The 9,716-nt window shown below is 33.0% G+C and overlaps 4 protein-coding genes across 6 annotated transcripts; 2 read left to right on the top strand and 2 right to left on the bottom strand.

The window, feature by feature from the left end:
- Positions 1-2: 2 nt before the first annotated feature.
- LOC117608375 (SOSS complex subunit C homolog) lies at positions 3-987 on the top strand. Of its 2 annotated transcripts, none has more exons than XM_076692688.1 (4): positions 3-143; positions 417-573; positions 637-758; positions 832-987. In XM_076692688.1, the coding sequence occupies exons 2-4, from the start codon at positions 546-548 to the stop codon at positions 985-987; spliced, it is 306 nt and encodes a 101-aa protein (XP_076548803.1). In that variant the 5' UTR covers positions 3-143; positions 417-545. The 2 variants fall into 2 exon arrangements, with proteins under 2 accessions (XP_076548803.1, XP_076548802.1); XM_076692687.1 differs by having other exon boundaries at positions 68-217.
- A 136-nt stretch (positions 988-1,123) lies between these two features.
- On the top strand, positions 1,124-1,825 carry LOC143306123 (rRNA N(6)-adenosine-methyltransferase Mettl5-like). Its single transcript, XM_076692686.1, has 2 exons — positions 1,124-1,463; positions 1,530-1,825. Exons 1-2 carry the CDS (start codon positions 1,124-1,126, stop codon positions 1,823-1,825), a joined length of 636 nt encoding a protein of 211 aa, XP_076548801.1.
- A 32-nt stretch (positions 1,826-1,857) lies between these two features.
- Aldh7A1 (aldehyde dehydrogenase 7 family member A1) lies at positions 1,858-4,455 on the bottom strand. Its single transcript, XM_034333394.2, has 9 exons — positions 4,284-4,455; positions 3,596-3,812; positions 3,333-3,520; positions 3,059-3,258; positions 2,881-2,996; positions 2,679-2,807; positions 2,495-2,604; positions 2,148-2,408; positions 1,858-2,070 (listed from the first exon to the last, which is right to left on the bottom strand). The coding sequence occupies exons 1-9, from the start codon at positions 4,437-4,439 to the stop codon at positions 1,858-1,860; spliced, it is 1,590 nt and encodes a 529-aa protein (XP_034189285.1). The 5' UTR covers positions 4,440-4,455.
- Positions 4,456-4,458: 3 nt separating this feature from the next.
- Positions 4,459-9,689, bottom strand: ebo (exportin ellipsoid body open). 2 transcript variants are annotated; one of them, XR_004582326.2, is made up of 16 exons: positions 9,551-9,689; positions 9,171-9,374; positions 8,893-9,084; positions 8,664-8,823; positions 8,338-8,594; positions 8,091-8,257; positions 7,707-8,013; positions 7,552-7,644; positions 7,178-7,485; positions 6,739-7,097; positions 6,326-6,653; positions 6,068-6,265; positions 5,720-5,998; positions 5,488-5,653; positions 5,227-5,421; positions 4,459-4,542 (listed from the first exon to the last, which is right to left on the bottom strand). XR_004582326.2 is itself a non-coding variant. In XM_034333393.2 (15 exons), exons 1-15 carry the CDS (start codon positions 9,551-9,553, stop codon positions 5,344-5,346), a joined length of 3,099 nt encoding a protein of 1,032 aa, XP_034189284.1. In that variant the 5' UTR covers positions 9,554-9,689; the 3' UTR covers positions 5,093-5,343. The 2 variants fall into 2 exon arrangements, 1 of the variants encoding a protein (XP_034189284.1); XM_034333393.2 differs by lacking the exon at positions 4,459-4,542 and having other exon boundaries at positions 5,093-5,421.
- Between the last annotated feature and the right edge of the window lie 27 nt (positions 9,690-9,716).

Here is a 9,716-nt window from a genome sequence, read left to right as displayed (position 1 = left end):
CTTTGCGCATGCGCTAAATATCGATGTCACTAATCTCCCTAGCTACTACGTTTTAGAATCACCTCCCACCACCGAAGTTCCCAGATCTATGTTGACGATCGTGGTTTCAAAATCTCACTAGGGAATTTTTTGAAATAAACTTGGTGAATCTCTAAAAATATAATATTTCCCAAATTATTGATATTATAAACAACTGCGATAAAATAAAGATAAATAGGTATTTGAGATACCGATGTAATTTTATGATATATTATTGCGTAGATTTGTTCAACACATTTTTGCAAACTCCTTTAAAGGGGTTAAGATAACACGAGATCTATTTAAACATTCTCACATTATTAAAGAAATATTGTTATAAGATAAAATTTATATACGTTTCATACATTTATATTAAATATCTTTCTGTATTCTTTTAGTTAAAATCTGAAAGCTAATTGAATTTGTTATACCGTCGAACCGGCGATGTAACCTATTTACAATTTCCACAAAGAATAAAAATTTGTAATATATCCTGCTGCTTGAGGACAAAAAGAATTTAAATTTTGATGGCTTTTTCACAATCGAACTCAAGAGGTAGTATACAATTATATTATTTTGTTTCATGTACAACAGAGTTCTTACTTAAATTGATTATAGAATTACAAAACAGAAAAATTTTGGAAGAATTGCAACTAAAGAAACAGATGCTTTTGAAGCAAGGTGTGGCCCCAACATTAAATACATCATTGGCAGTTACATCAACAGGTTCTTCTAATTTGGTAAACGTACATTTGATATCTTAATATTCTTGACTAAATTGCAAACTGAATTATTATATACTTATCATGTTAGCCTCCTACACAACCTTCTGATGGTGTTGCAATGAGTGCCTCACAGAGAGCTGCTTTACATAATGCACATGCAGCTTCATCAGGATACTTTGTGACACAGGACTCATCCTTTGGCAATCTTATTTTACCAGTTCTTCCTAGATTTGATACTAAATGAGAAATTATTAATGATAAGTGATTCTGTGTTATAAACATGTAAATAAGTGTGGTGGAAGCAACTTTGAATAAGGATTAAATATTCTTTTTATTTGTATACCTAAAGGACAATACTGAGCATTAACTAATTAGAGAAAATGGCTAGTATTCCACTTCGTAAGTTAGAAGAATATTTACAACAGTTGGATGGATTTGATAAACCAAAAATATTGCTTGAACAATATTCTACCAGTGCTCACATAGCATCATGCATGCTATATTGTGCTCAATCACAATTTAATGATATAGAAGGACGGGTGGTAGCTGATCTAGGTTCTGGATGTGGTGTTTTGTCTCTTGGAGCACAGATGCTTGAAGCAGGTCACGTAGTTGGCTTTGAAATTGATTCTGATGCACTTGAAATTCAATCTAGAAATTGCAATGAAATTGAACTGTTTGTGGAAGCTATACAATGTGATGTGCTTCAATATTTGCCAGGTATACACACATATATAGAAACATATGAAATTTATTTATTAAAATCGATCTGTTTTTAAATTGCAGGAAGGTTTGAAAAATATTTTGATACAGTGATTATGAATCCACCTTTCGGAACAAAACATAACGCGGGTATAGACATGAAGTTTCTGGACGTTGCAATCAAATTAGCGTCAAATACTGTATATTCTTTGCACAAAACAAGTACGCGTAATTATGTTCTTCAAAAAGCCGCTCAATTTGGAGCGAAAAGTAAAGTTATTGCCGAACTGAGATATGATTTACCGAAAGCTTATAAATTTCATAAAAAAGCCTCGGTGGATGTCGAGGTGGATTTTATACGATTTGAATTAAACCAATGAAGGATTTTCATAAAATCAGATGTACGTTCTGATTATTCGAACTTCAAGCCTTGAGCCAATGGCAGTTCCTTTCCGTAATTTATCGTAACAGTTCCACGTCGCATGTAGTACTTCCACGAATCACTTCCACTCTCGCGACCATATCCCGTTGCCTTTTCTCCTCCAAATGCTCCACCAATTTCAGCACCGCTTGTTCCAATGTTGACGTTTATCAATCCACAGTCAGAACCGTGAGGTCCAATCCACTGTAAAACATTATTTTAATAATATTGATAAAACACAGTTATATCACGGTAATATAACTACACAGTTATGTTCTTACTTGGAATACATTTCCAAGACTCTTAGTAAACAGGGCGCTACTTAATCCTTGTGGTACACCATTATTGATAGCAATAGCTTCTTCCAAAGACTTCACTTCAAAAACGTACGCAATTGGTGCGAAAGTTTCTTGCTGAACTATTTCAGCGGTGGGTGGGAGACCAGAAATAAGCGTTGGTTCAACGTAGAAACCAGGCCTGTTTATTTGTTTTCCACCAAATTCAATCTTCCCGCCATTGCTTACAGCAGTTTGTATTGCATTCTGTAAAAAAAAAAAAAAAAAAAAAAAATTAACTCGTGAAATGTTGTTTTTGAGCTTTTACGTAAATGTTATATTAATATTAGTACCTTATAATTGTCTACTGATTGTTGACTGTGCATTGGTCCATACAAAGTATTTTCATCCAAAGGATCTCCTATCCTTTGTAAGATACTCTGGAATGCTATCTTTAATTTTCCTATAAAATTTGTATATTTTACGTTATTTTACAGATTAAATTCGCAGTTAACACTTATTCCGGAAATATTTTACCTAAAAATTCTTCCTTTATTTTACTGTGAAGAATTAATCTCCTAGTAGATGTGCACCTTTGCCCTGTTGTTCCCAAACAAGAAAACATTGCTGCTCTAACTGCCAGGTCTAAATCTGCATCTTGATCAACTGTGTTAAATAAAATACAATTTAAATAGATAAAATATTTTTAAAAAACTTAACTGTTATAATCTTAATTTACCTAACGTTGCATTGTTTCCTCCCAACTCTAACAGAAACTTGCCAAACCTATCTTGAACCTTAAGAGCCACTTGCTTTCCAACTTTAGTACTTCCGGTGAATGAAACCAGAGGTACACTGTAAGCAAACGTATTTGTCGAATATAAATAATTAAATTGATAGAAATATTTTTAGCTTACCGTGTATCAGTGACAATAGTATCACCAACATCTGCTCCTCCTGTTACCAAGGAAGCGACTGAACCTGGTATACCATTTCGTTCGAATACATTTGCTATGATTCTTGTGGTTGCAATAGAAATTAAAGGAGTAGTAAGTGCTGCTTTCCAAATTGTAGTATTTCCACAAACCAATGCTATTGCAGCATTCCAACCAAAAACCTGAGGTAATATTATCAATTATGTTATTAAACTATGTATTTAAATTACTAAATTTTCTTATTAGTTACACGTACTGCAGCTGGGAAGTTAAATGCAGAAATAACTCCTACAACTCCAAGAGGATTCCACTTTTCTAAAATAACATGGTCCTTTCTTTCAGATGGAATTATTTGGCCAGGTAACATTCTAGACAAACCAACAGCAAAGTCACATATGTCGACGATCTCCTGAATTTCTCCAATACCTTCTGGCAATATTTTTCCTGCAGAATCATAGAGTTAAAATTGAAGCCGACAGAAGTAAGAAATCAAATTTCATAAAAGTATGCATATCTTACCCACTTCTAAGGACAGTAACTGTCCTAATGGTTTTAAATTTTGTCGAAGCTCGTCTCCTATTTGCCTTATTATTTCTCCTCTAGTTGGCACTGGCAAAGATGCCCACTGAGACCAGGCTTTGCGTGCTTCTGTAATAGCATTGTTCGCTTCTTGAACAGACGATGTTCGCACTTTTGCTATTACTTTACCAGTTGCTGGGGAAACTGATTCCACGACCTAGATGTTGCAATAGTATTAAAACGAAAGTTATTTATAATGACTAACAAATTGGTAGATTAATTTTTTAATTGTGGATTGAACCAGGAACATTTGTACAAGATCATATTCTCTGATATTTCCGATTTTGTATACAAATTAATTCTTTGAAACATTCTACATACAAAATTAGTATTAGGACAAGATATTGAAAGATTAGCAATTCATAAAGTACTCTAAACAAATACACAAATTTAAAATAGCTCAGTTCCATTTCAAAAAGTCATTGTGATAGCTTATGTCACTATCGATTCTTGGAAAATCTGACCCTAAGATGCCCTTTTGCTACATTGACCAAGTCTTGGAAACATTCCATATAAAAAAGTATTAAAGTACAATGTCAATGTCATGATATTTAACAAAATTATTAAGAATTATAAAGTTAGATGAAACGCAGTATATAATATAATTAAATGAAAAGAAAAAGAATACCTTGCCAGAACCTCCCCATCGACCATCATAAAGGCCTGGATTCTCAGCTGTGATGCCTAACTGTTTCAAAAATCCGTACTTCGGATCAGTCACTAAGTTTCTTGCCATCTTTGGCTTTGAAATATAAACACAGTTTTTTGACAGCATGGAAAACATTGTTAATCGTTTCTGAACTGCTAGTCAGTCTTCTACTAATTCATTGAACTCCGATGCACTGTTTAAAAACCATCATCCTCGATAGGGTTATCAAAATAACTCTCTACTTATCATGAGAGAGAGAAGGGATGCGATAAGTATAACAAACAAATAACAGATGATTGCAAAAATCTTGATACATTTCTAACCAATGATTTTTAGTCTTGTAACATAGAACACCGTTGTTAAATTGGCTCCAATTGTTTCTTAAGGTATCTTTTATCATAAAAATTATTTTCCATATAATTATTGAATAAAAGATACTATTTCATGTAAAAGACATTTTCTCAAGGTATTATGTTATACTAGTTTTTGGGATCTAATGTTTCTAATACAAAAAGACATATATGGGTAGCTTAATTTTTTAACGCTTTCAAAATAAAATAAAAATTAGATCATTCTTACGACAAAATTATATAATTGTTATCAGAACGTTGAAAATAAATTGAAAGAAAAAATTACTTAATCAGAGAATACATTACATCACAATATTTGTTTCAAGATTTTTGGAATGAGCTAATACATTTAGAAACTAGAATAAATTTCAAAGAGCATTGTGTACAATGCTACTTTTACAATAATCTAATTTGTTTAAAAATCTGCAAAATAGATTAAATTAGGAAATATATACGTAACGACTAAAATTAAAAAAATGTCGCGTTTTATTATGTAACACTAACGCCACATCACAATGCGATACGGCAGTGATTTACAGCACAAACTTAGAAAAATGTCATCTTGTTTTTACATTTAAAATCCATCCCAAAGGATTCGTTGAAAATGCTATTTTCCATAATTTTTCACTGGTTGTAACTGTATCACACAGCATTATTTTAATTCATGTTTACACTGAAACGAGATTATTTCACCCGGGTCGACAAAATTGATAACATCGTAGGTCAGAAATAAGTCGAAGCACTGATCTCGTCAGGGTTGGTTGATCCTGTTGGTATTTCACAAAATTGATGAGAAATTGAAAATGTTAAACTAGTCGATAGCTTCGACTTACCGTAGATTTATCAAAGTTCCCTAATAAAGTAGCTTTCTGCATGTCATCTACACCTTCGCAGCTTGCCAAAAATGTTGGCAAAAAGTGTCCAAAGAACCATGCTATATTAACTGAAGCTAAACTGTGTATAGCAGTAGCAATTTCATCCGCTAGTAAATTATGAGACCTACAAATGAACCTGATTAGTATCTTTCATCAGTTAAATAAATAAATAAAAATATTTTTAACTTACTGTTGGAACAGAACTGTAAATAATGCCATTAAAAATCTCTCTAGCAAGTGAGCTTTGAATATGGCTCGTTGATAAAGTCGCCATTGTACATTCAATTGCTCAAGGCTTTGCAAACTTTGACGGAATATATTAACATCTGGTTGGAGAAGAGCTTGGCCAAATGCTTCCAAAATTGCAACTAATTCTTCCTTGTGTTCAACTGATTCTTCTTCTTCTGAATGGCCAAGAGTCAATAATACAGATGTATTATAAAAGTATTGCCATCTGTGCATGAGTATACTAAAAAGAATCTTACATTAATTATAATTTTAAAGTACATAATAGAATATTACATAATTTTTTTATTACCTGTGGAAAAGTTTTAGTAAGACAAGTGTAGTATCTGGATACGAGCTGAGGTCGTTTCCAATAACAGGCCACACTTGACCCAAACATAAATTAGTCACTGAAGGAACAAATGCCTTAAATGCACTGCTAGTTGCTGACACAACTAATATTAAAATTTCCAGTAACTGATCTAAAGCAGGTCCTGCAGGTATATTTTCCCTACAAATATATTAAATGATTTTATTACTTCCTGTAATAATAATTAAATAATAGACCTACCTAGTGTAAATGTGTAATAGTCCTCGAACTGCATTTTGAGTAAAATCAGGACCCAACTGCTGTTGTAATACTAAGAATACTGAATGTAAAAAACTAAGCAAAATTTCACATATAATTTGACACTTTATCATATATGGCAGCAATTCTAATATTCTATTTATCGTTGGCCCCAAACATGAATGTAACATTTTTTTTATTGTTGTCGATGACGCTGAACAGTCATTTAATAATTGAGTTAATGGCACTACTGTCATTGAAATCGTAGATTTCGTGGGTGCAGGTTGTCCTTCTGAGCCAAGAGGTGCAGACAGTGTTGACACCATGGTAACTAATTGAATATAAATCATGAAATAATAATTACTGTTCAATAAATGATTAATTGCACTTGATTTGATATATATATATATACATACCTAATAATCTTTCTCTAATAATTCCATCTCCATGCGGTAAGACGATAGCATTCACTAACGCTCTTCGCAGTACTTTTATCGTGTCGGGCTTCAAAAATGGATACGTTACCATGGAAATTAAATTTCTGAAGGTAGGTTCATCCCATAATATAGGTTTCAGAATAGCAGTGATACTTTGAAAAAGATGAGTAGCAGAATGAGTTAAACTTGCCGGTGGAGGATTATCACAGAAAGTTGTATAATCTAACGCTGAAATGCATGAATCAATGCATCGTTGACAAAGTGTTTCTTTTGTTTTTTCTGGTCTGTTAGCTATCCAGTGGCACCAAGCTTGGAGCGACGCTAACAACTGTGAATGACTGATCAGAAAAAATAAAATTCATTTGATTACATAATACATATCAATAGTATTCTAATACTAATGACTGGGTTTACTTACACTTCTATGAGATCTAATACGATTGCAGCTGGCTGTAACGATGCTTTATATAACTGATTAGTTTTTGCAAATTTGCACGCGTCCAATGTCTGAGACACTACTTCTTCGGCTAGTGACTGGTCAATATTCTGATTATCTCCCAGAAAGAGAGAATATAATCTAGCTAATGCTTGGGTACTGGAAGCTAAATCTCGTAAGTGTGCGTGTACATTCGAAGCTTCTGAATCGTTTAATAAAATGACTTGATTGTTCGCGATAACTGTGCCTAGTTCTCCAAACATTATCAACCCCTCTCTCCAAGAACGATACTGAAAGGTTCAAAGCAATTAGTAAGTATACATTAAATTAAGCACCAATAATATGTAATAATTTACCAATAATGTAAAAACTGGAATTGGGGAAATATCTGCCACTTTTGCCAAACATTCTATGTTACATCTTAAAAAATGCTGCCATTCTGTTTCTTCCTGTAACAAAATATTTGTATAAAAGAAAAAAAAAAGTAATCAACTTTTGTAAATTTTCTTACATTTTCATCTAAACTTTCCGTGTCAAGATCTTTCAATATACGCGTATTGAGTTTAAAACTCATCTTTTGCAGTACTCTCTCAGCAACAGCTAGTGCTACCGGAGAATACCGAGACTGTGTGCTTTCTAACAAAGTGGTCCACACGTCTAAGCATCTTAAATATCCGTTTACTGTTGAGCATTGTTGAAAAGTATGATGGCACAAGACTTCTAGTAATGTATTCACTGGAAATTTAGGACATGATTCAATTCTCTTTAGGTGATTTGTTACAAATAATTGCAAGAATTCTGTTAGCTTCTCCATATAACTAGAAATGCAATATTTTTCATTTATAGATATTAATTTTAACATGAAAATTGTTTAATTGAATAAATAAGAAAGTACCTCTCATTTACAGAATCTAAACGTTCCAACAGTTGAAATAATGTCACTCCATTCTGAAATATTTCTACCAATAATCTATCGGTTACATCGGGAGAACACAATGGTCTATATAAGAGTTCATTCACAGTAGTTACAGCTTGTACAGCCATTTCTACTTGTTTGCCATTCTGCCAACAAAACTTAAAATTAGCCATAGCACTTGTTGACTGCATTAGAGTATTTTGTAGTATTCGAGGTAAAATCCTACCATTGCATCGTGATACCTGGCACACGTAAATATGGCATCCAGTAAGTTTGTAGAAATGTGCTCTGATAATTCGATCCAGCTAAATAAATGCGCTAGTACATCCAATGTTGCTATACACACTTCGCTAGTTCCTGTTGCTAATCCTTCCACATCTAAAATAGCTCTGGCAGGTGCTACATTTTGACCACTGGTAGGCGAAGGAGGTGGAGTGACTGTTCCAGAACGACTTTGCAATTTTGTTGCTTCTTTTAGAAGTACTAAAATGACAAGGTAATGTGAATATCAGAACACATTTTATTTTAAATATTTGCGAAAAGAAAGCATACTTGTAAGAGTTTCCAAAGTCAAAGGCACTTGAGCGCTAAGAAATCTAAGCAATTCGTTCTTTCTTTGTATCGGTAAATCTTCTCTCGGAGTCGCTAATTCTTCCGAAGCTGTTCTCAGATAGATGAGACCCAACAGTCTTGTATGTTTATGACCCAATAACTTTAGAAAGAGATTAAATTTTAAATGCAAGATAATTAATGAAAGATTATATACTAGCAATTTACAAACCTGCAAAATATTTAAATAAAAATCTGGGTAAAAATGTGGCCAGTCGTGCCTTGCAATATCTACAACTAGTTTGACTACTTTGTTTCTTACAAAAGGAGCTACACCTCTTTCTAGTGACAATGTGTATAAAGTAGATCTTGTGAGAGCTCTGTCCTCCCATGGAAGGATTGGCCATCGCCTTCCAATTGTTATCTGTAATAATATTTATGCTGCCAATAATACATTATTACTTTTTTCCATGAGTAATTTAGTATCATTAGAAATATGCTAATATATACCTCTAAGGTTGACAGAGCAAACATGCTAACATGGTGATTGTTAGTAGAAGATAAAAAATGTAAACAAGGTCTCCAGGAATCAATCTGTCCAGCAAACTCCTGAAAGCTTTGTTCAATTGTACGCTTTCGTTCATTACTTGTTTGTGGTGAGAAAAACTCAGTCATAAGATGCTCCAAATTCTGTAGAGCAGCTGCATCATTGTCCTATAAATTTAATTTTTTGTATTAATAACTTTATTGTAAATACATGGACCACACATGATTAGATCTCTGCAACTCTGTTCCATTAAAATGTTTCCTTAAAAACACTATTAATATTAAATGGAAAATACAGAAAATATATCATATAATGTTTTCAATTGATAAGTATATTTACATACCATGATAGCTATAACCAAAGACCGTGTGTTAATAAATGCAGTATATAAAATATACAAATGAAACGAGGTTAAGTTTTCAGTTGTCAAACGTCATGTTTGAAGCAATAAAGCAATCAGATGCTTCAGCTTTTGATTCGTGTATACATACAGCACTGTATACAGTATC

This window comes from Osmia lignaria, chromosome 15 (assembly GCF_051020975.1).
Source record: "Osmia lignaria lignaria isolate PbOS001 chromosome 15, iyOsmLign1, whole genome shotgun sequence".
Lineage (NCBI taxonomy): Eukaryota > Metazoa > Arthropoda > Insecta > Hymenoptera > Megachilidae > Osmia > Osmia lignaria.
The sequence above is the reverse complement of the archived record's forward strand: the minus strand, read 5'-3'. Positions and strand labels throughout refer to the sequence as shown.